Source organism: Girardinichthys multiradiatus, chromosome 1 (assembly GCF_021462225.1).
Source record: "Girardinichthys multiradiatus isolate DD_20200921_A chromosome 1, DD_fGirMul_XY1, whole genome shotgun sequence".
NCBI lineage: Eukaryota > Metazoa > Chordata > Actinopteri > Cyprinodontiformes > Goodeidae > Girardinichthys > Girardinichthys multiradiatus.
In genome coordinates, this window is record NC_061794.1 from 30,795,633 (window position 1) to 30,820,641 (window position 25,009).

General features: G+C 40.3%; 2 protein-coding genes across 2 annotated transcripts in view; both read left to right on the plus strand.

Moving 5' to 3' along the window:
- dnah12 (dynein, axonemal, heavy chain 12) overlaps positions 1-16,701 on the plus strand; it is a 36,557-nt gene extending 19,856 nt beyond the window's left edge. Inside the window, exons 43-73 of the mRNA XM_047375719.1 lie at positions 59-251; positions 2,117-2,278; positions 2,349-2,543; positions 2,759-2,892; positions 2,971-3,133; positions 3,242-3,322; positions 4,772-4,948; positions 5,051-5,182; positions 5,265-5,354; positions 5,453-5,593; positions 5,673-5,914; positions 6,010-6,157; positions 6,256-6,401; positions 6,524-6,738; positions 6,831-7,023; positions 7,993-8,185; positions 8,279-8,451; positions 8,957-9,097; positions 9,215-9,373; positions 9,487-9,782; positions 9,867-10,120; positions 12,442-12,582; positions 12,657-12,794; positions 12,871-13,104; positions 13,189-13,377; positions 14,156-14,259; positions 14,343-14,547; positions 14,679-14,816; positions 14,905-14,996; positions 15,464-15,531; positions 16,425-16,701. Of these exons, the coding sequence (XP_047231675.1) occupies positions 59-251; positions 2,117-2,278; positions 2,349-2,543; positions 2,759-2,892; positions 2,971-3,133; positions 3,242-3,322; positions 4,772-4,948; positions 5,051-5,182; positions 5,265-5,354; positions 5,453-5,593; positions 5,673-5,914; positions 6,010-6,157; positions 6,256-6,401; positions 6,524-6,738; positions 6,831-7,023; positions 7,993-8,185; positions 8,279-8,451; positions 8,957-9,097; positions 9,215-9,373; positions 9,487-9,782; positions 9,867-10,120; positions 12,442-12,582; positions 12,657-12,794; positions 12,871-13,104; positions 13,189-13,377; positions 14,156-14,259; positions 14,343-14,547; positions 14,679-14,816; positions 14,905-14,996; positions 15,464-15,531; positions 16,425-16,618 (5,131 nt within the window). The 3' untranslated portion in view covers positions 16,619-16,701. The remainder of the gene's footprint in view (positions 1-58; positions 252-2,116; positions 2,279-2,348; positions 2,544-2,758; positions 2,893-2,970; positions 3,134-3,241; positions 3,323-4,771; positions 4,949-5,050; positions 5,183-5,264; positions 5,355-5,452; positions 5,594-5,672; positions 5,915-6,009; positions 6,158-6,255; positions 6,402-6,523; positions 6,739-6,830; positions 7,024-7,992; positions 8,186-8,278; positions 8,452-8,956; positions 9,098-9,214; positions 9,374-9,486; positions 9,783-9,866; positions 10,121-12,441; positions 12,583-12,656; positions 12,795-12,870; positions 13,105-13,188; positions 13,378-14,155; positions 14,260-14,342; positions 14,548-14,678; positions 14,817-14,904; positions 14,997-15,463; positions 15,532-16,424) is intronic.
- A 796-nt stretch (positions 16,702-17,497) lies between these two features.
- asb14b (ankyrin repeat and SOCS box containing 14b) lies at positions 17,498-24,573 on the plus strand. Its single transcript, XM_047375727.1, has 10 exons — positions 17,498-17,568; positions 18,047-18,171; positions 21,800-21,852; positions 21,936-22,067; positions 22,143-22,301; positions 22,387-22,632; positions 22,911-23,079; positions 23,167-23,701; positions 23,791-23,944; positions 24,067-24,573. Exons 2-10 carry the CDS (start codon positions 18,047-18,049, stop codon positions 24,240-24,242), a joined length of 1,749 nt encoding a protein of 582 aa, XP_047231683.1. The 5' UTR covers positions 17,498-17,568; the 3' UTR covers positions 24,243-24,573.
- The last annotated feature ends 436 nt before the right edge of the window (positions 24,574-25,009 follow it).

Sequence of the window (25,009 nt, forward strand, 5' to 3'; positions counted from 1 at the left end):
TTTCACCAGCATTTAAAATGTGGAGTAGTTACCTGAGAAATGACTCTGCCTTATGTAGCTATGTACTGGAGCACTTGTCCCGCATAAGCCGCGTATTAAAGCAGCCTGGAGGCAACACCCTGCTTGTGGGAGTCGGAGGCAGCGGCCGGCAGTCCATCACCCGCCTGGCCACATCAATGGCACATATGACCATGTTCCAGCCTGAGATCTCTAAGAGTTACGGCATGGCAGAGTGGAGGGACGACCTCAAGGTTTGACTATTAGTTTTGAAAACACTTCTTGTCTCACACTATCATATTTGGTGCCTTATTAAACTATTTATAGTACTTGAACGTTTTTTTATTTTGTAATTTTAATATTGTACAGACACAAGTTTGAATGTACCAGGACTTTATGTGACAGACCAACATAAAGTAGTGGTTAATTGTGAAGCAAAAAAAATATTTAATTCAAAACATGTTACCAGAAAATCAGAAAAGTGTGGTCTGCATTTATATTTATCCCCTCTATCTCAGTACTTTGTATCATCAGGTTCTGCTGCATTTACAACTGCAAATCTTTTAGGGTCTGTCTCTACCAGCTTTAGACATCTACAGACTGAAATTCCTGACCATTTCGCTTTGCAAAATAGGTTCAGCTCTGTCAGCTTGGATGAAGAGTGTCTGTGAAAATTTATTTTTGAGTCTTCCCACAGATTCTCAATTCGATTAACCCTGGACTTTGATTGGATCATTTTAATATGACTATGATTGGATCTAAATCATTCAATTATATATATTAGGGTCAAGATACTCCTGAGAGATTAACCTCTACACTAGATTCAAGTCTTTGACTAATGGTAATTGTCTTTTTTAGACCTATCCATCTTTCCATCAACTCTGACCAGCTTTCCTGTCCCTGTTGAAAGAAAAACATCTCTATATCATGATGTTTTTGTGTTTTGTATAGTAACTGGAAAATTCACTTTTGGTTTTATCTGACCAGAGCATCTTTTTCCTCATGTTTGCCTTATTCTCTACATTACTTTTTTTGCAAAAAGGACTTGTTTGGCTTTTATTCAATAACTTTTAAACTACTCCACATTTAAGAAACTACTTCATTTAAGAAACATTTCGAAAAGGTTTCCAAAACACGAGACATGGTGTCCTGAGCAGATCTTGAGAACATTATTCATGCATTTGTTTCCTCACATTTAGACTACTGTAATGCCCTTTTAGTGGTTTGGACATCATCAATTTCATGCCTGCAAGCTTTTCATAATGCAGCAGCCAGACTTCTTACTAAATCTAGTAAACTCTCTCACATCACCCCGGTTTTACGCTGGTTCCCAGTGGAGTTTAGAATTCAGTTTAAAGTACTTCTCAACCTCCTTGTTCTCACTAGATTCTGGTTCACATTCAGTCTGTGGATCCTAAATTGTGGGACAGCTTGCTCCTGCAGCTTCGCTTTGCTGACTCAGCTGACTGCTGTGAAAGTTTTTTTAAAAACTATTGAAAACCATTTTGTTCTACCAAGATTTTTTGACATGCTTTTCTTGTGCTTTTTTATGCTTGTTTTTATGTATAACTTAAATGTGATTAATGTTGTACAGAGCTTTGTGACTTTGTGTCTGTGAAAGGTGTTTGATAAATAAACTTTACTTACTTACAACTTTATCCCTGCCCTGAAAACACTTTTCAAGTTTTTAAAAAACACTTCGAAATGGATTATTTTGAAAATGGACAAAACATATATAACTATTTTCTTGTGATTCTACCCACCCAAAGGGCTACAAGTCACATTCATTCATCGGAAAAAACACACAGAGAGGCAACGGTTTGTCTAGCCTGTTGCTACAACATGGGCGTCGGGAAGCTGGAAGCAGCTATTCTATTGGCAGAAAACTACTCTTCACTCTGAGCCAGAGCTGCCACCTTCAGTCTGCTTTACAATTTTACACTATCTTGTGTTGGTTTAACACACAGAATCCAAAAACAATACATCAAAGTTTGTGGTTGTAACATCAAAAATGTAAAAATCTTGCTATGCAAGGAGCAGTATGTGTCACTTAAATGTTTGTTTTAGCATTCGTTTGACTATATGACATATTTTATGTATACTATGCTGAAAATTGTAGATGCTGTTGAAGAATGCTGGGGTTAAAGGACAGAAGACGGTGTTCTTGATAACCGATGCCCAGATCAAAGATGAGGCTTTTCTGGAAGACGTGGACAGCGTCCTAAACACCGGAGAGGTGCCAAATCTGTTTGCTGTAGATGAGAAACAAGAAATCATGGAGGTAAGCTACTTTAAATCCTCAAAAGGTATTAATCATATATGTTTAAAATGCTTTTCTCTCTGTTTTGCAGACGATACGTCCTATTGCTCAGGCTGGTAACAAAAATCTGGAGCTGAGCCCGTTGGCTCTGTTTGCCTTTTTCATTGCACGCTGCAGAGAGAACCTGCATGTGGTTGTGGCCTTCAGTCCTATTGGAAATGCCTTTCGAAATCGTCTCCGGCAATTTCCGTCTCTTATAAACTGCTGCACTATTGATTGGTATCAGGTACTTTGCATATATAATGAAACAAATATTTAAATAATGCATAAAAGAAAGTATACATGCTGTGAAAAGTAAAAAATTATTATGTAGATAACATGAAAAAAGGCAAGTTAGATTTAGATAAGCGGGTTAACTAACAGGCGCAGAAATCCGACTTCACATTTGTTCATGTCTGTGTTTCAATTCATGTTTCATTTTTCTTTGTTGTGACCTCACAGCCATGGCCAGAAGAAGCTCTTGAACGAGTAGCGAACTGCTTCCTGGGTTCACTAGAGATGAGTGAAAATGAGAGGAAAGAGGTCATACCCATCTGTAAAACATTTCACACCTCTGCCAAACACCTCTCACAGAAGTAAGGCATTTTTATATGAAACATGAATATTCAGTGAAATAAATGAAGATGTTTAGTTACGCTGTTGTTTTGTTTTAGATTCCTAGTTGAACAAGGGCGTGCTAATTATGTTACTCCCACATCCTACCTGGAGCTGATCGCAACGTTTCATCAACTCCTGACGCAGCAGAGAAACACTGTCATGAAGGCAAAACAGAGGTATACAAATGGTCTGGATAAACTAGCCTTTGCTGAATCTCAGGTATGTGAACAAATACAGGTTTTACCAGATGTGTTTTGCTTTTCTCATTTTCTGGTCTTTCAACAGTCAATGATGGAAATAGGTTATAGGTGTGCTCTCTTTGTGAAGGTTGCTGAAATGAAAAAGGAGTTGGTAGATCTACAACCCAAACTTGAAAAGGCAAAGATAGACAACACCAAAATGATGAAGGTAACCACCAATCACAAACACAAACAAATTTACCTGGTTTTACTCATTAAACAAAAGATATAAAAATATATATAAAAAAACCATATAAGAACGAAAATATGTTCTCAACTTTTAGAAAAAGTTAGGACACCCTACCTTCTTGGTCTCACTACCGTTGGTCTCAGGGAAGTTTGCCCCACTCTTCACTTCAGCATTTACATCGTGTTGGAAGTCGCACCATAGGACCTCATAAGATTAAGATTTGGGTTTTGATGAATCCGGAGCATTTTCTATTTCCAAGCTTTCATCCAGTCTTTGGTGGATTTACGGGTATGTTTTGGGTCATTGTAATCAGGCGCGTAGTTAGACCTGGGCTTCCGGATGTTTTCTGAACAGCCCCGACTTCTTGATAGAAGTAATTTAGAAGTATTAAAAAGATGCAACCACAAAATGGTATTGGACTTCACATTCTTATTTAAAAACAATCAAATTGTTTCAATTGTGTTCCATATAATCACGTCCCGCTCCACCTAACCTGACAATGAGTTAAAAGGAAAAAACAAAAAATAGTTATTTGCGCACTCGCAGCTCCACAAATGTGCAACTACGTGCACAGCCAGAGATGGACTCCATTCTGGAGAAGTCCAGAACAGCAGTTTACTCCAGGTTGACCTGCCTTCTTCATTACCTGAAAAGTTACACTGAGAGCCTCAAACAGAGCTCATTTCAGAGCAACCACAGAGCCAGCCGGAGAGTGGGAGCCTGGAGCATGTGTGCGCTCAGGAACAGGTGGAAGCAGAGCGGTATAACCCAGGAGAAGATAGCGGTAAAACCTGAATGCTGACTCGGAATTGGCTAATTGTAAGTTACAGCTAATCACTGATTCACCCAGCAAGACATGAGGCTCTATTGAGCATCTTCAGGGTCTTGATGAGGGACTTTCACCTGAGCTACAGGTAACATTAAATGATATGGTTGTGATAGAAAACAGTAGCAACCTTCTCTGTGAGTTTCTAGCCGGATTTGCATCATAATGTAAAAATATCTGGTCCTTTACTTCGGTCAAAATAAAAGCATTTAATCCTAATGTAGCTGAACGAATGAAATCATAGTTTTGGACCTCTCACAGTGGACTGTTCAGTTTGGCATCCAAAAATCAGAGCTACAATGAAATGGTTTAGATTAAAGCAAATGAAGCTACCAGAGACATTTGCCCAAAGACCTGGAGCTGGACTTGCCTCTAACTGTGGTTTTTCGAAATATTGATGCAGAGTGGCTGAATTCATATGCAAGCCACACTTTTCAGATTAAAAGAAACCTACTTAAGAATCTATCAATTTAATTCCCAACAAAACACAGTAGACTGTGTGGTTCTACTATTACTAAATTAAAAAAATGTTTAAGGGACACGAATACTTTGAAAGGCCCTGTGCTTGAATATAAATATGAATGTTATATGGGATTAAACAGGTGATTGAAAAGGAATCAGTTGAAGTAGAAGCCAAAAGTAAAGTTGTGCGAGTTGATGAAGAGGCAGCAACTATAAAAGCCAATGAAGGTCAGGCTTTGAAAAACGAGTGTGAGAGTCAATTGGCTGAAGCCGTCCCTGCTCTGGAAGCTGCTGTCGCTGCCTTGGACACATTAAAGGTTGGTGCAATTCACCTAAATTTTTTTTTAGGAGTCATTTTCACATTTAAATCATTGCAAATTAAAAAAGCAGAATAAGTGAAGTTGTCTGTGTTATTTCAGCCCGCTGATGTCACTATTGTGAAGTCAATGAAAAATCCCCCCTCAGGAGTGAAGCTGGTGATGGCAGCTGTATGTGTGATGAAGGACATAAAACCAGATAAGATAGCTGATCCAGCTGGGACTGGAAAAAAGGTCAGACAGAGTATTCAAATAGCTTTCAAAGATGCCATAATTGACAATTTTTTATTGTATACTGATGGTTTTTATGACCTAGGTTCTTGATTACTGGGGTCCAAGCAAGAAACTACTGGGTGATATGAACTTTTTACGAGACCTCAAAGACTATAATAAAGACAACATTCCAGTAAGTGTGATAAAATGACTCTAATTAAATATTGTTTTTAAAATAATGTCTTAAAAATTAATGCTGTTTTGACCAACCTGCTGATTGCTGGATTCCAGGTCTCAGTGATGCAAAAAATCCGGAATGAGTACATGACTAATCCTGACTTTGACCCCAGCAAAGTGGCTAAAGCCTCGTCTGCAGCAGAAGGCCTCTGCAAGTGGATCAAAGCAATAGAGGTTTATGATAGAGTGGCAAAGGTGTAGTGCTTTTGGTCCTCTGTTACTTTTTCTAAAGGCTTGCATGCATGTTCTCATTTATTAACCTGTTTGGTTTTAGGTTGTTGCGCCAAAGAAGCAGAGTCTTGCAGAGGCACAGGAGTCCCTTGCTATCACCAGGGCCCTGTTAGACCAGAAGAGAGCTGAGTTAAAAGATGTCGAGGACCGGCTAGCCGCGCTTCAGCAAACCTTTGAAGAGAAGACAGAGGAGAAAGCTCAGCTGGAATTCCAGGTGGATTTGTGTGCCAAGAAGCTGGAAAGGGCTGAAAAACTGATCGGAGGTCTTGGTGGAGAGAAGACGAGGTCACTATGATGAGGCAGAGTGTTTACTCTTGTATTTTTTCCAGTTGTCATGAAAGCATACAGTTGATTTGTTCCGTGATGTGTTGATCTCTTAGATGGTCAAAAGCAGCCGATGACCTGCAGAACACATATGACAACTTGACTGGAGATGTTCTCATTTCCGCCGGTGTCATTGCCTACTTGGGGGCTTTTACTTCTGGCTTCAGACAGAACTGCACTAAGTACTGGACCAGTCTCTGTCAAGTAATAGTCTCCTCTTTATTCTTTTGGTCCCCACTTTTTCTGCTTGTATATTTTTAATTCCTGGTTGTTTCTCTTTTTTCCTAATTAAATGTGACCAGTCCAAGAAAATTCCATCATCAGATGACTTTTCTCTTTGCAAAACTCTGGGAGATCCCATAAAAATCCGAGCTTGGAACATTGCAGGCCTTCCCAGCGACTCTTTCTCCATTGACAATGGTGTCATTGTCAGTAATTCACGCAGATGGTAATTCCTTGTTTCTGTGATCTATTGCTAAAAATATCAACATTTTTTATTTAAAAGTAGTTTGAAAATAAATATTTTCTGGTTAAATGTTAACAAAATGTTTATCCTTGATTTACTTGTAGGCCTTTAATGATTGATCCTCAGGGTCAAGCCAACAGGTGGGTGAAGAATTCAGAGAAGGACAATAACCTGAGTGTAATCAAGCTAACAGATGGGGACTACATAAGAACCTTAGAAAACTGCATCCAGTTTGGAACACCCTTACTGCTGGAAAATGTAGGAGAAGAGTTGGACCCTTCCCTGGAACCACTGCTGCTTAAACAAACCTTCAAACAAGGTGGCACGAACCTCACTGTGTGAAAGACTACCACAGAACAAACTGATTTGAAATTACAAAGTGAAATTTACAAACATCTTGTTTTTACATAGGTGGTGTAGATTGCATCCGGATTGGTGAGAGTTTCATCGAGTATTCAGCCGATTTCCGTTTCTACATCACCACCAAGCTCAGGAACCCACACTACCTGCCAGAACTGGCCACCAAAGTGTCTCTCCTCAATTTCATGATCACACCAGAGGGCTTGGAGGACCAGTTGCTGGGGATTGTGGTTGCTAAGGAGAGGTAGCATTAAATGGCCACTATTTTTTAACAGCGCTGGAATATGTTAAAGGAAAAAGTCTGGATTTTTGGGGTTCTGTCAAAAGGTGATAAGCAGTTAATATCCAACTTAAAGGCAACTTAGTCTAAATCCAGATTAGTTGGTCCCAGAGGCTGGAGCTAACAGTTAATCCAAGAACGCCAGAGACCAAAGCGCACTTCTGTGCTGTTTTAAAAGCTCCAGTCTAAAAAATGTCAAATTGGTTTATGCAAATGCTCTTTTATGGACCTTTTAAACCATCATCATGTTTGCGTTGGGTGGTTATTTACACAGGAGCTGATTATTATTATTTTCTCAGAAAATGGAGGAATGAGGCAGCGTGCCACACGTGATATTCCTGTGTGAAACACATGCTGAAAACAAAAAATGTAAAGATTTTCTGGTCGGAGTAACTACCTAATTAAAGCAGAAAGAAAGTAAAAATAACTGTGAAATATCATTGCCTTAAACCACTAATATATTTTAGATTTTTACTCCGCTTTGCTTTCATTAACAGTTATACTGAGCAAATTGTTTTGTTTTCAGTACGTGTTTCACAAAGGAAGATAATTCCTTTGTGAATTATCTTCCTCCGCACTGCTTCCTACCTAAATAATAAGTAACTCTGTGTAAATAACCACCAATTACAAATGTGACAATGATTTTAAAGAGTTACAAAATTCTGTTAATGTTCTGTGATGTTTTAGAGATGCAGTTGTTTAAGGATGGTGGAAGTCCACTTTTGGTCTTGGCCTTGGAGATCCACCTTTCTAATTATTATATTAGGAAGGTGGATGATATATAGTATAAAGATGCAATGAGTTTTTTGCTGCAGGTAAGATATTACTTGCATACACTCTTTTAAAAGTACCTTACTTCAGAAATTCTGAGCTATCTCTTTAAAAACAGCGATTTAGCTTGTAACACCACCGATTTGTTCTTGTGTACAACAGGCCAGAGCTGGAAGAGGAGAGAAACGCATTGATTCTGCAGTCAGCTGACAATAAGAGGCAGCTTAAGGAAATTGAAGACAAAATCCTTGAAACTCTGCAGTCGTCTAAGGGGAATATCCTGGAGGATGAGAGTGCTATTCAGATTCTAGACTCTGCAAAGATCATGTCCAATGAGATTACCAAGAAACAGCAGGTATGAACTATACTTAAAAACCAGATCAATATTGTGAATTGTATGATTCTGATATGCCATTAATGATCCCTTTGGTGTTTTCATATTTCCAAGATTGCAGAAAAAACAGAGATCAAGATTGCAGAGTCTAGAGAGGGTTACAGACCTATTGCAAAGCACTCATCCATCCTGTTCTTCAGTATTGCTGATTTGACCAACATAGAGCCTATGTATCAGTACTCTCTCAGCTGGTTTGTCAATCTCTACATCAACTCCATAAAAGACAGGTGGGTAATATACGTGAAAATGATTAAGTTTCTCAAAAACAGGAACACATTGAAACAAATCTGTTGGCATCTTGTGGTTTTTAGAACAGTTCAATGGAAAATGTTGCCCTTAGTGTGCACATAACACAATCTAAGTATACTCAGTGATGATTCATACACAAAATCAGTTAACTGGCATTAGACCATGAATTAGTTTTTATATTTGGCAACAAATCATCCAGAGTAGTTTTATTGTGTTATGACTTAAAATATTTTAAACTGTTTAATTACAAAGCTCCACAAATTGTGCCTAATCAATTAATAGCATATACATAACATTTGATTTTACACCATTTTAACATTGCACTTGAAGGGAAAAAAAACAAAACAGTTTCATTAAAACTAAACTTTATCGGTCTTTGAAGACTTAGTCACTACATTTAAAGAAAATATGGTATGCATTAAAAATTCTCACATTGTTTTTTTTTTCATCTAAAGTTAGTCATATTATTCTTTTACTAATTAGTAACAAGTCCAAGATTCTGGAGAGAAAACTTCAGTATTTAATTGATCATTTCACCTACAACCTGTACTGCAACATCTGTCGGTCTCTCTTTGAGAAGGACAAACTGCTCTTCTCCTTCCTCCTCTGCTGCAATTTGCTCCTGTAAGTAAAGGAGCAACAGTTTTTTGTTTTGCTTTTTTTGTAACATACATTGTAGATATACTGTATGTATGATATATTTGTTTGTGTATTTCTGCATCTATTACAATACTTTGTCAGAGCGAAGGGGGAGATTGAACAGTCAGAATTCATGTTCCTGCTGACGGGTGGAGTTGGTCTGCAAAACACTGTTGCTAACCCAGACCCCAGCTGGCTGCAGGACAAGAGCTGGGATGAAATCTGCAGAGCCAATGAGCTGCCTGGATTACAAGGCATAAAGTAAAAAGCAGTACTTGTTCGACCAAATATATTGGTAGTTGTTTCTTTCTACATTTGCAGCTTGTTGTTTTCTGTCTTGTAAATAATGAATTTGCTTGTTGTTAACTGCACAGAGAGGCTTTCATCAAGAGTTCGGGTGACTTTAAGCCTGTTTATGACAGCAAAGAGCCCTGCAGTGTTCCCCTGCCTGCACCTTGGGGTGACCGACTCAGTAACCTGCAGAAAATGATCATTGTTCGATGTCTCAGACCTGATAAGATGTTACCAGCTATGACTAAATATGTATCTTGCAATCTGGGGAAGAAATTTGTCCAGCCTCCTCCCTTTGACTTGGGTAAGAGCTATCTGGATTCCAACTCCACCATCCCACTTGTGTTTGTGCTTTCTCCAGGAGCTGATCCCATGGCTAGTAAGTTTTTTCAGTAATAATGAAGGATTTTCAGTAAGCTTTTTATCACGTATCCTTGTTAAAAATAACTATGTTTTCCTGTAGGCTTGTTGAAGTTTGCCAATGACAAGAAAATGAGCAGCAACAAGTTCCAGTCTATCTCTCTGGGTCAAGGTCAGGGGCCCATAGCTGCTAGAATGATTTCATCAGCCATGCAAGATGGAACATGGGTGTGTTTGCAGAACTGTCACTTGGCTGTTTCATGGATGTCAAGCCTGGAAAAAATCTGCGAGAACTTCAGCTCTGCAACATGCCACCAAGATTTTCGCCTCTGGCTCACAAGTTACCCTTCATCTAAGGTAACGGTTCACTCAATACATGCACGGTGCCTTGTGACTGTATTCATAACCCTTAAACTTTTGCACATTTTGTCACAGTGAAAACCAAAAACCTCCATGTGTTTTTAAGGATTTTATGTGAAAGGAAAGTGTTGAATTAAAAAGGATGCATGTTGTTTAATATCTTTTACAAATAAAAGTCTGAAAAGAGCAGTGTTTGTCTTTTCAGCCCCGTTTGCTCTATAGTGAATAAAAAAATTCCATGTCTAGGTGTCTTCCATGAAGTCCCCTAGTGAGTACAAAAAGGCCACCAGTGTGTAATTTATTCTCAGTATAAACACACCTTTTCTGTAAATGCCTCAGAGGTTTGTTCTAAATCTTGGTGGACGAACATTTACATAAAAAAACCAAGGAACACACCAGAGAGGTCAGAGAAAAAGTTGTGAAAAGGTTTAAATCAGGGTCAGATCATAACAACAGAGCACAGTTCCATACATCATTTAAAAACAAAAAGAGTACGGGACAAGGGCAGACCAACCAACCAACCAAGACATGGCCGTCCACCTAAGCTAACAGGCTAATGCCCCTTTTCCACTGGTTCTATTTACCCGGGCTCCACTCTCATCGGCCCACTTTGCGAGCATTTCCATTATTGTTTTTTGTATATCGGTACGTACTTTTTTCATCCCTGCTTATGAGCAGGTATGACCGGAGCTGAGTAAGCACTACATGTGACGTGAACAGACTCCTCACATTAAAACCCCTAAGCCTAATTTTGGAAGTCCTGGCTGGGCTGTGGTCCAGATGATTATCCCAGTGGATCATTTTATACATCAAAAATACACATATAATGCATAGTACAATGATACAAACATTATTTGTATCTTGTTTTTATTTTCTATTTACACACAAACAACCATGCACACTCATTCATACACCTAAGGGCAATTTAGAGAGACCAATTAACCTAACAGTCATGTCTTTGGACTGAGGGGAGAACATGCAAACTCCATGCAGAAAGACACCCAGCTGGGAATTGAACCCAGGACCTTCTTGCTGCACAGCAACAGTGCTACCAACTGCACCACTGTGCAGCCCCTGTATTTATATATTATGTCTAAATCTATCTTTTTTCTTTCTATAACTCTCCATCTTTCTGTCTCTTTATCATATCTTTTATCTGTGTCTGTCTCTTTCCATCTCTTTTTCTTTTCTTTATCTATCATATGTATTAAATTACCAAGCTCAGTCTTATAGATCCAGGGGGATAATTTCACCTCCGACTGCAAAGCCAGGTCAAAAACGCTTATTCGGTGGTGATTGGGCTTTTGCTGCATGTCAGGGGCACGGCATGACACACTTGGGCTATTTTGTGTACTTCTACCTTCGCCATATGTACCAGGAGTAGGAGAGTTAGCCCTGCTGCTGCTCGCATGGAGTTGTAGCCGTAGATCTCCATGCTTACTAGGTTTTAAATAGCGCAAAAAAAGTATCAAAACTAAATTTGGCACTTTTTAAAACCTATAAAGCATGCAAGGATATCTGGTGTTTTAAAAAGCACCAAATTTAGTTTTGATGCTTTTTTGGCACTTTTTAAAACCGCAGACATCCTTGCCTGCTTTCTAGGTTTTAGCGGCATGTTTTTCTGTCCGCTGTCAGGAGCGTGTGTTCACCTGCGTGCAAGCGCACGTAACTCAGTGTGTTAGCCTTGGTGACACAGAGTATGAGGAGTGTTTTCGTCCAACTTTTGTCAAGTTTGGTCATAGAAAGTAGAGTAGCGACGACACAGGGACAGAAATCGCTTACGACGTGATGTGTTAAAATGAATTCATTTAGCTGTTAAAACGTACTATTACTACATGCTGTGATCCTCATGGGGGGGCTAGGCACCCCCTTGGATAATGGTAGGAGAAACGCTACAGGTGCTTCCTCAGATTAGAAGTATTCCCGGCGATGGCCTTGCACATTGCCTCACAAATATTCCAGCGAGCATAAACTGCATTGCATTTTGGAAAGTGGAGCCATACTTTCGAGCACATCAGCCATGCATGCTTTGTTGACAGTACCAGCGGCTACTGACGTCATTACGCTCTTGTGCGTGCAATGCTGTGTTTGTTTCCGGCATGGAAAATCGCCTATTCTTCCACTCCCTCAGTGTCACAATGATGCATTTATGTACCGAAATATGGTACCGTTTGATTTTACTTGAATCGGTACTCGGTAGTACTGACGGAAAGTACCGAGTTCGGTACCCATTCCTAGTTATGCCAAACTTTTATCACATTATAATATAGTGGAAAAAGGTCAGGCCATAAAAGATCTGTTTCTACTTTTGGAATCAGTTTCCAGTGACCATCCTTCAGAATGGGGTGAAAATGACCAATGAGTCCCCTACAGGACTCCGTCTCAACCTCCTGCAGTCTTACTTGTCAGACCCTATTTCCGACCCAAACTTCTTCAGTAACTGCTCCAAGAAGGAGCTGGTGAGTTAGTTTCAAATTTATGAATTAAAATCCACCTGTGTGGGCCTTTTATAACTTGTGGATTTCTTCATTAGATTTGGGAAAAACTTCTGTACGGATTGTGCTTCTTCCATGCACTTGTTCAGGAGAGGAAAAAGTTTGGCCCGCTCGGTTGGAATATACCCTATGGCTTCAATGAGTCTGACCTCCGGATAAGCATCAGACAACTCCAGGTATTTTATTCAGTTTTAGCTATGGAGTTTTTCCTGTCACAAAATCCAAAACATCCTTTATTTCTTTTCTCTGTAGCTGTTTATAAATGAATATGAGGAGGTGCCCTTGGAGGCCATAACATATCTGACTGGAGAGTGTAACTATGGAGGCCGTGTCACAGATGACTGGGATCGGCGGCTCCTGATGACGATCTTGGCTGATTTCTACAACAAAGACATTATTGAGACATTTCACTACCTTTTCTCACCCAGTGGTGAATACTTTGCTCCACCCAAATCTAGCTATGAAGATTATGTTCTGTTTATTAAGGTAAATAATTCTCCAAAGTTGGGAAATGTTTTCCTCTTTTTCTCCCAAAGCTTCTGAGTGAGTAACTATGATGTTGTGTTTCAGAATCTTCCTTACAGCCAACACCCAGAGGTGTTCGGGATGCATGAAAATGTTGACATTTCCAAAGATTTGCAGCAGACAAAACTGCTGTTTGATTCACTGCTGCTCACTCAGGGTGGAGGAGCAAAGGGAGGCAGCAGCTCTGGGAGTGACACCACCCTGTTTGACATAGCCAATGACATCCTTACACAGGTATAAACCCATATAAACTCCTCTTTCATTCTTAGATGTTTATTGTTTTCCTTTCAAGTATTGCAAAACTTCAAATATAAAGGTCAACAACTGCAAAAATAAATAAAACCAAGTAATTGATTATTTAAACATAGTTAATGTAAATGCTATTTAGTAGAAGGAATACCTTCTTGCAAAGATGCCAGTGCCATTGCTTAGTGTTGGCAAGTTAAGAGGAACAATAATAAAAGGCACTTTTAATTGTTACTAAAGCAATTAATAAAGGGTTTATTTAAAAATGTATTGCAAATTTCAAAACCATAATCAGATAGCAGCAATCCTCCTTTTGTTTTAGGCCTGTTACTCAATTGAAACATTTATTTTTTAATGTCTTGATGTGAATTATGGGAACAATGGGTGTGTACAGTTGTACACTTTATACAGACTGATGGACATGGTTATTTTTGGTTTGTTAATGCATTTGTCACATTTATAGATGGATTTAGGATCATTGCAGAAAGTCTGAAAAAGTGTGGATGTTGCTCTCTACCTCTGATAGATTTTTCTAGTTTTGGTTGACTTCACTGCTAACTGATGTTTGTAAAGAAGAGGTGAAACATGACTTTACTTAATTAAAACACATGAGGACATTACTGTTTAGTCTAGTGCAGTGTCATTGAGTCACGTTTCAGAAACAACTGGCAGCAGTGCATAAAGGTTTTTAATTAGAATTTTTTTGTTCTTTTATTATGGAGACAACCTATAATTACGATCTACATATTTGCTCTTTTATTCCCAGCTTCCGAATAATTTTGACACAGAAGCAGCTCTCTTAAAGTTCCCAGTCCTCTATGAAGAAAGTATGAACACAGTCCTTGTCCAAGAGATGGAGCGCTATAACACGTATGAACAATGAATAGCACTTAACTATCAACTAAAATCTCCAATCAGTCCAAGCAACTGAAACTCCTGATTTGGTTTCTTAGGTTATGCAGTACCATTCGTGTGAGTCTACAGAACCTGTTAAAAGCTATTAAGGGCTTGGTGGTGATGGACCCAGAACTTGAGGCTGTTTCAGGCAGTTTGATTGTCGGCAAAGTCCCAGAGAGATGGGCAAAGCGCTCCTACCCAAGCCTGAAGCCGCTGGGCAGTTACATCAATGACTTTCTTGCTAGGCTTAAGTTTTTACAAGTGAGGAAATTTTATTATCCTTCAAAAACACTTGCATATGGCAAATTTTATTTACACAAGAGTGTACTATAAGCACTTTGCGGTTTTGTCAATATTTATTCTATTTTCACTTTTATTTTGTCTGCCTGTAGGTTTGGTATGAAACCAAAAAGCCCAATGTGTTCTGGCTGTCTGGCTTCTTCTTTACCCAGGCCTTCCTAACTGGGGCAATGCAGAACTACGCCAGGAAGTACCAGGTCCCCATTGATCTTTTAGGTTTTGATTTTGAGGTATAAAACACCCACAGTGTTTTCACGAGGCAAAAATGAATTCTTTTTGCTCTGAGACAAGGACTTGTCCTATGGTTTTATCCTCCAGGTTCTTCCGATGGATGCGTCAGAGATGGCGCCTGAGGATGGTGTTTACATTAACGGATTGTTCCTCGATGGAGCTCGGTGGGACAGAGAAAGGTAGATGTAATTAGCTGGTTTAGAAGTCGGATAGGATGTGTACCAAGAAACTTCAAATAAATACATAGAACTGCAGAGCAAGGTATATAGGAATGAAAATCTCACTGATAGAGTTTTGTGTTGTTTTTGCCTGAAAATCGATCACAGACTACTAGCCATATCAAAATTTAGTCAATACGGTTCACTTGTAGCCATATCAAAATTTAGTCAATACGGTTCACTTGTCAGAGTGAGGCATGAGGCTGACCAGCAAACTGAAGAGGATCTCCTGCAGCTTTTTCCTGTGGTGTCTCAAGTACTTTTATTTGTACACTGTGCAAATCTTTACAGATCTTATGTAGATTACTGAGTGACATTTTTCGCTGCATCATATTTATAAATGTATTGTCTGGGAACTTGAAATAATGTGACATCTTTAGTTTATGCAAGCAAACATAAAACGTTTTTGTCTATCTTTTCATCATCAGTGGAGTTCTGGCTGAGCAGTACCCAAAAATACTGTTTGACTCCATGCCCATCATTTGGATAAAACCTAGTAAGTCTGACCTTAATCTACCTGTTTCCAGTCTCAGGATTATAATTTATGTCTTAAATATAGTGTTTTTATACCCCTTGGTTTTTTCAAATTTTGTAATTTTACAACCCAAAATATATTTTTGTGTATTTTAATGGGATTTTATGTGATAGACCAACATAAAGTAGTGTATAATTTGGAAGTGGAAGGTAAATGATACTTGGGTATTAAATATTTTTTATAAATTAAAATCTAAGTGTAATATACTTTTGTATTGAGCCCTCACTGAGTTAATACTTCATAAAACTACTTTTCACTACAATTAAAGCTTCAAGTCTTCAAGGTATGCATCTTAAAGCTTTATAAATCTATAGAGCAAATTCAGTTTTGGCTATTCTTCTTTGCAGAATAGCTGAAATTAATGCACATCACACTTTTTATCTGTAAAATAATTTTGAAAACTTGGTATCATTTTCCTTCCTCTTCACATTAATCAGGATCAGATTCATTGGCCAAGATTGTGTTCACAAACAAGTACTTTAACTTTGGTTTCATGCACTCACAGCTTACAGACATTAAGAATAAATATACAAACTTTAGAGGAAATAAAATAAAAGACAAAAAGAGCCAGTATGTAAATGTATGTGTATGTACAGCCATTTTTTTTAATATATAGTGCAAATGTACCATCTTTGGTTTGTCTATTACATGAATTAAATTAAATTAATGTTAGTGGGTGTAACAAGTAAAAATGTGAAAAGTTCCAAGGGTGTGAATGCTTTTTAAAGACACTTTATGTTTCAAGTTCTTTTAACAAACCCATATTATTCTATTTATTTTAATTGTTTCGTTGTCTTTGTCCTTACTGTTTTTTTTTGTTTCTTCTTTACTTTGTTCACGTCTCTCGGACACAGCTGAGAAGAAGAGCGTCAATGGGCCTGAACGACTGTATGTTTGCCCTCTCTATAAGACCAGTGAGAGGAAGGGGACTCTCTCTACTACAGGACACTCCACTAATTTTGTCATTTCCATGATGTTGCCCACAAGCAAGCCCCCGCAGCACTGGATTAAGCGTGGCGTGGCCATGCTGTGCCAGCTTGATGACTGAGACAAGATTAAATATTGCTGGAGACTTACTGCATAATAGTGTTTGGGTGTATGAAAATAAACATAATGCCTGCATTTGACAAACTGTCAAGAATGTCTGTTAATAGAGCATGACATGATGTTTGGTTATACTTTTCTTCAAGTAGGTACTACAGTGCAAAGTGACAAAATGTTTTCTCTTGCTTCAGGACCAAATGGTTACAAACTGCAGTTTTTAGCCATCAGAAATTATGGAGTTGACGTAGAAAAAGCAATTAGAGTCGAGAATTTCTATCAATTAATAGAAATGTAGTGCATGGTCAATTTGATCTTTGCACACTACATTTTTCTCCATAAGTCTGCTATGCATGATAACGTCCCTACTCAATAAGACTCATTCAGCAAGTACACTCACATGATGAAACATTCTGAAATTGCGAAGTTCTTAATTTTTCCTTCTGTTTTTTTCAGTGAAATGCTTTCCAGGCACCAATCAAATACCTCAGTAACAGCAAAATGGCCTAACAGTACATAACAATATAATAAAGTTGCTTTCTCTAATTATAATCATGTACTGAATGAGAATTACAGTCAATGAGTGTTGAATATTGCTAAACTAATTTTGCTAGAAACGCAAGGTTGTAAGACCTGCGCTCCTCCATAGCAAATAATTTGGTTTTTCTTCGTTTTTTGATCTCATTGTGAGAAGTTAGGTCACCTTAACAACATGTTAAATAGGAGTTTGAAATGGCAACATATTTTATGTTTAAACACAATTTATAGGTATCATTAAAATGTGCAGCTGTTTGCAGTGTTAAGTGGGTCAAAGTGAGGGGCTGTTTGTAAAAACACTGTGATCTGATATTTATGGTGGGGGGGACTATAAATAGCTGCAGTATATGTTTGTGCACTCAGGAGCCCACTGGCTTCTAGTGTGGAAACTGTCAGGAGAGTACAGCCATTTTGCTTGAGGTAAACACTGACCAGGGAAGGAACATTTTTCCCAGTTAATTTAATTAGTCAATGTTGTGGGTCTCTATCCCTTTGTAATGTATCTCTTTTTCATTTCTGCGCTGTGATGTAGAACTTAAAGTTTACTTTTAGTATCTTTCTGACATTTCTTCTGCTACGTTAGGATTATTGTGTAACAAATGCTTTCTGCAGTCGAATGTGTGCCGTAAGTCTTCATGCTTTTGTTTCAATCTATATGAAACATAAATACAGTTGATTCTCGGGACATTTGCTTGAATAGTTGTGGGGTTTGGCACAACAACTTGTAATGAAAAACGACTGATTTTAAATATTTTAGATTTATTTGGGTGCAGCTAAAAGTAAGGCTACTTTTATTTCCAGCTTGACTAAATTGTGTTTTCAAGACAGCAAATTCTGTCCCAGGTGTAAAGTTGTTTCCTTCAGAGCACCTTCATCTACACTGTCTTTTTTATGACAGATGAGCTCTGAACCAGGAGATGACTTTTATCAGTCGGAGGAAGACCTGGATGAGGATGAGGCAACACAATATATAATTGAACAGAGTCTGATTCAGTATAGGAAACTCAAGGGGCTGAATCCCAGGTTAGACCAAGCTGTGGTCAGGGTACATTGAGAAAAGTACTATACGTACCAACCTTTTTCTCAGTAAATAGATATTTCTAATATATATTAACATGAAATTCCTCCAAGATCCATTCATCCATCCGTTCATCCATCGTCTTTCACTTATCCGGGTTCGCGGTGACAGCAGCCTAAGCAGTGAGACCCAGACTTCCCTCTCCCCAGCCACTTGGGCCAGCTCGTCTGGGGGAATCCCAAGGCGTTCCCAGGCCAGCCGAAAAACATAGTCCCTCCAGTGTGTCCTGTGTCTTTTTTTGTGCCTCCTCCCAGTGGGAGGTGCCCTGAACACCTCACTGGGGAGGCGTCCAGGAGGCATCCTAACCAGATGCTCGAGCCACCTCAACTGGCTCCTCTCGACGTGGAGAAGCAGTGGAGTCCCTCCCAGATGACCGAGCTTCTCACCCTATCTCTAAGGGATAGCCTGTGGAGGAAACTTATTTTGGCTGCTTGTATCCGTGATCTCGTTCTTTAGGTCACGACCCAAAGCTCATGACCATAGATGAGGGTAGGAATGTAGAGTGACAGGTAAATCAAGAGCTTCGCTTTTTGACTCAGCTCTCCCTTTGCTGCGCCTAGAAATTCTGTCTATAAAAGTTATGAACAGAATTGGTGACAAAGGGCAAACTTGGCGGAGTCCAATTCTCACCGGAAACAAATCCGACTTACTGGCAGCAATGCGGACCAAGCTCTGACACTGGTCATACAGGGACCTAACAGCCCGTATCAAAGGGCCTGGGTACCCCACACTCCCGGAGTACCCCCCACAGGATTCCCCGAGGGACACGGTCGAACGCCTTCTCCAAGTCCACAAAGCACATGTAGACTGGTTGGGCAAACTCCCATGCACACTCCAAGACCCTGCTGAGGGTGTAGAGGTGATCCAGTGTTCCACGGCCAGGACGAAAACCACACTGCTCTTCCTGAATCCGAGGTTATCCGACGGACCCTCCTCTCCAGAACCCCTGAATAGACCTTACCAGGGAGGCTTAAGAGTGTGACTCCCCCTATAGTTGGAGCACATTCTACAGTCCCTCCTTTTGTATAGGGGGACCACCACCCTGGTCTGCCAATCCAGTGGAACTGTCAACATCCAGAGCCTTGTGGAACGCCTCATCCCAATAGGGCTCCTTCTTCAGCCTGACAGTATCCCTCACCGCTGGTGTCCACCAGTGGGTTCGAGGATTGCCGCAACAGGCACCAACAGCCTTGCAACAACAGCTCCGTTAAGCCGCCTAGGCAATAGAGGTGCGGAACATGACTCACTCAGACTCAATGTCCCCCACCTCCCCTGGAACGTGTTTGAATTTCTCCCGGAGGTGGAAGTTGAAGTTCCGCCTCATGGGAGACTCCGCCGGGCGTTCCCAACAGACCCTCAAGATTTGTTTGGGTCTGCCAGGTCTGATCCTCCCCCACCATCGGAGCCAGCTCACCATTAGGAAGTGGTCAGTGGAAAGCTCTGCCCCCCTCTTCATCCACGTGTCCAAAACATGCTGCTGCAGATCAGATGACACGACAACAAAGTTGATCATCAAACTGTGGCCTAGGGTGTCCTGGTGCCAAGAGCACATACGGACACCCTTATGCTTGAACATAGCATTAGTCATGGACAATCCATGACGAGCACAGAAGTCCAATAACAACACACCACTCGGGTTCAGAACAGGAGGGCCATTCCTCCCAACCATACCCCTCCAGGTCTCACTGTCATTGCCAGCGTGAGCGTTGAAGTCCCCCAGCAGAACAAAGGAGTCCCTCGTAGGGGCGCTCTCCAACACCCCCTTCAAGGACTCCAAAAAAATTGGCTAGGCTGAACTGCTGTTTGGTGCATGAGCACAAACAGTCAGAACCCATCCCCCATACGTAGGCGGAGGGAGGCTATGCTCTCGTTAAACCGGGGTCAACCCCAATGTACAGACGCCGAGATGAGGGGCAACAAGTTAGCCCACCCCAGCTCGACGCCTCTCACCAAGGGCAACTTCAGAGTGGAAGAGTGTCCAACCCCTCTCAAGGAGACTGGTTCCAGAGCCATGCGTCGAGGTGAGCTCGACTATTTCTAGCCGGATCCTCTCTACTGAAGCCCCTCCCTGGGCTGCCACTTTACCGTGGTGGAGGGGTTTGTGTGTCCCTATGATCCTAGAAGCTATGTTGTCAGGGGCTTTACGGCCCTGGTAGGGTCACCCAAGACAAACAGGTCCTAGGTGAAGGATCAGACAAAACACAGCCCACACACCCCTTATGATGATTACCATAAAAGGAAACCGTGTTCTCTCGCCCGGACACAATTCACCGTGGCCCCCACTCTGGAGCCAGGCCTGGAGGTGGGTCACGCTGGCGAGCGCCTGGAGCCCGGCCAGGCACAGCCCAAAGAGCAAATGTGGATCCCCCTTCCAATGGGCACACCACCAGTGGGAAGGACCAAAGGGGTCGGGTGCAATGTGGTATGGTTGGCAGCTGAAGGCGGAGACCTTGTCGGTCGGATCCTCGGCTGCAGAAGCTGGCTCTTGGGACGTGGAATGTCACCTCTCTGGTGGGGAAGGAGCCTGAGTTAGTGTCCTCCAAGATAGCAAAACAAATAAATTCCATAGGCTAAATTATGTATTTAAAAAATTTAATGACAAAATTTCACCATAGCCCAACAACCACAATGGGCTCCATGCAAGACAGTGAAGTATGGAGGTGGGGATATCATGGTGTGGATCTGTTTTTTAACATGTAGTATTAGCAGATGTCATATTTAAAGAAGGATCAGCAGAAAAATTTACCAGGACACTCTTGATAAAAATCTAAAGATGGATAAAACAGAGAATGAAAGGAGAGAGTTTTTCTGTGACACAATGGTACCAAAAAACCAAGGCAAGGCAAGTTTATTCATTTAGCACATTTCAGCAACAAGAAAGTGCTTTAAGTGATGACAGAAAAGTACTTTGCAGTAACAAAAACAAATATATAAAAGTACACTGCCGTGGTTAAAGCGGAAGAATTAGGAAATAAAGTGTTTGATAAAGGAGCATTGAAAAAAAGCAAAGAAAAGTTGGACTACAGTCTAAAATGAATGAATTTTAATATTTTATGGCTGAAAAAGCCCCCTGTCGAAAAATCTAATGTCTTAACCCATTCATTGATGCACTCGGTGCTTTACATAACATCAAACCATCTGAGGAAACTCAGCTGGTTTTAGAAAATGAAAATAAAGCAATTATTCGGTCAATCATCCAACATGAATCCAGTTGAAAATGTATGAAAAGAACTGAAGATCAAAGTGCAAAGAAGAAGCCCCCTGGGACCTTCACGATTTAATGACACTTTGTGTAGATCTTTCTTCGAACGATGAATCAAAATTACACCTAACCAAAGCAGGCAAGAGAAAACCTCTTGAAGCTGTCATTATCAAAATAAGGCTTTTCCATTGAGTATTGAATAAATTATACTGAGGGAGTTCAAACACTTTTTGACACATTTCACAATTTGTGGACTTATTTGAAATGTATTTACTGAGAAAACGATGATAGGTACAATACTTATTTTACCCTCTGTATATATTTCTTTGAATTGTGTTCAGCTGTTAATTTTTGTTTTCCAAATTCACTAGTGATCTGAAGCCCAGCAAAGACCCTGATGAGATTTTCAAAGCTATCAAGGATGGTAAATTTTTAACTTGTTAAGGGCTTATTTTTGAGCATAATGTGAAATACTGTATCATACATACAGACGTTTTTCACATTTAGGGGATGAGGTTCTGCTGAATAGACTAACAGCGCAACCTGAGACTCTGTCTAGAGTTGATGAGCGAGGATGGATTCCACTGCATGAGGCTGCGGTGAAGGATAACAAAAAAGTACTAGAGATGATCTTTTCAGGTGAGAATAGCTCAAACATTTGACTGTGGAAACTCTTATCTAGTGTTGATTTACTCCTGGGTGTTCTGGTTTCAGCATCACCCCCGGGAGCAGCTCAGTGTCGCACTCTGAAGGGTGAGACACCTCTCTTTCTAGCTGTGGTCCATGGGTTGAGACAGAGCGCCACATTCCTGTTACAGAATGGTTGTAGCCCAGATGTTCAAAATGATGAGCAGGACTCTCCATTGGTGGCCGGTATCAAACTTCAATTTCATTTTGCCATGCATTACCCTAATGTTCTGACTCTGTCCCTTCTAATCTCATTCTCTTTGACTCTAAGCTATTCTGAATGACCAGTATGACTTGGCCACACTTCTGCTTCGGTACAATGCCATTGTAGACCAAACAGGACCACTAAACAGGACCGCTCTACATGAGTCTGCGTTTTTAGGTTTGGAGAACTTTGTGTATCTGCTGTTGGAGTCAGGTGCCAACCCAAATGCTCTTGATATTAAAAAGAAAACTCCACTTGCATTTGCTGCACAGAATGGACATCTGAATGTGGTGGAGACTTTGTTGGAAAAAGGTAAGTAAGGTGATGTATATTCTTTATTGACTTTCCCTGTTGTGAAGGGTAATGATTGGATAACGCAAAAAAAGCTAATGTGCAACTCAGACTATGTGTAAATCAATCACACAAGACAAGGCAAGATGTGTGAGAAATTTTGCATTACCCTTGTCCTACAGCCTAACAGACAACAAGAAGTTACGTTCTGCCTCTTTTGACTGCAAAGAATAAAAGCCCTAAAAACCACAGAATACCTGTTCAAAATGTTTCTTTATAGTGCCTGTATTATATTTTAGGAGCCCATGTGAGGTCAGAGTCGGAGTCTGGCACTGTGTTATTTGATGCAGCAGCATCAGGAAACCCTGATATTATCTCCTTGCTCCTGGACCATGGAGCAGATCCCAACCTTCCTCTTTACAGTGGGCACCTGCCGATTCACCGTGTGGCATACCATGGACACAGACTGTAAGTAATATCAAAGTTCACATTCTCATTTTCCAAACAAGTTTCCAATTAATATTAGTTTCTAACATTGGATACTGTCTCTAACAGGGCACTGGAAGTTCTTATGCCAGTCACCCAGCTACAGGCTGTCAAAGAAAGTGGAATGAGTCCAATTCACTCTGCTGCTGCTGGGGGACATGCCCAGTGTTTAGAGATTCTGCTCAAAGCTGGCTATGACCCAAACGTCATGCTGCACCCGAGGGTGCGCCGCAGTTACGATGATGAGCGCAGGTCTGCCCTCTTTTTTGCCGTGTCCAACAATGACCTTCACTGCGTCCGCATACTGCTAGAGGCCGGAGCGATGGTGAATCAGGATCCTGTCAACTGTCTGCAGGTGGCCCTCAGACAGGGCAACTATGAACTCATCAACACCTTGCTGAAATACGGAGCAAATGTCAACTACTACTCCCGAGTAAACACCACTCACTTCCCCACAGCCCTGCAGTACGCTTTGAAGGATGGGGTCATGCTAAGGATGATTCTGAACAATGGGTACGATGTTAAGCGCTGCTTTGACTGTCCATACGGTGACAGTTCTCATGACTACGCTCCTTGGACAGCCTCAGTCATCAAAGATATGGTGGTGAGACAAACCTGCATGATTATTAAGAGGGATTAACCTTTTCAAATGTATATTTGAGTGCCCAATGCCCTTTTTTTGACCCTTCACAGTTCTGTGAGGTTATAACAGTGTCATGGCTGAAGCCTTTATCTGGTCAGGTGGTGCGCATCATGCTGGACTACACTGACCATGTCTCCTTCTGCCCTAAACTGAAAGAGACTTTGCAGCAGCAGATGCAATGGCCGGAAATCTGTCAAATTCTAAGTAAGAACTGTTCTAATGTATCATGGATGATGGATGGATTACCCTCCATGTTTTTACTTGTCATGAAGGATGTATCCTAAAATGCACTCACTGCTTTTGTTTACTTTTGTTTTGACTGACAGGAAGCACACGGAGCCTCAAGCACCTGTGTCGGTTGAGAATAAGGGAGCACCTCAGCCGCCTGCGCTTGAGAGCCCCAGTTTTTATCAACTTCCTTCCTCTTCCTCTCAGACTTAAAGACTATCTACGTTTTAAAGAGTTTGATGTTTACAGCAGGGGGAGCATGGTTAACCCCTGAAGAAACAACGTCAAATTTGTTTCCGACATAAGACATAATAAATTCCTGTTACATTTCTGTTATATGTTACCATTATCTGAAAATTTAATTTGGTTGTTTTTGTTTTCGGGTATCATTTGCATAAAGCTACAGGTGAAGTTTTTTTTTTAATACCTTGTAGAACGATTTATTCCTGTTCATATAGACTGTTTTGGCTAGGGTGTTTTAAAGATAAAAAAAATGAACAATGGTTAACAATGAATAAGATGTGTATGAAGTGAAAAACGCTACATCTATAGCACTACTCTGTGGTGGAAAGAAGAACTGCAATAATTAAAATAATTTTAAAACATTTGTACTTTATTGGGTTTACATCTACAAGTAATATGCTTTAAGGATTAGTCACATCTCATCTGTTTCCCTCATTCTTACCACTAACCCAACATTTCTATGTCATAAGGTGCCCCTTTTATTTTTGGTCAGTAGGCATAGATCTCAGGTCTTTTTAGCCCTTAAAATCTTTTTTTTTTTCATGGGTAAAATTGAAAAAAGGACAGGAGCTGTGCTTACAAATACCCTCATAAATGTAAATATTTTCAGGGCTGGCATAGTTTTAATGGCACAGTAAGCACAATGTCTAAATTGATGCATTCCCTATTCATAATATGACTGTTAATTTTTTATTAACCATAACAAATAGCACAAATAATAACATATTCTTTCCCATTGCGGCAACCATTGGAATGTGTAGTTTGATGCATACCAGTGTGTTTTGTTTAATATAATTT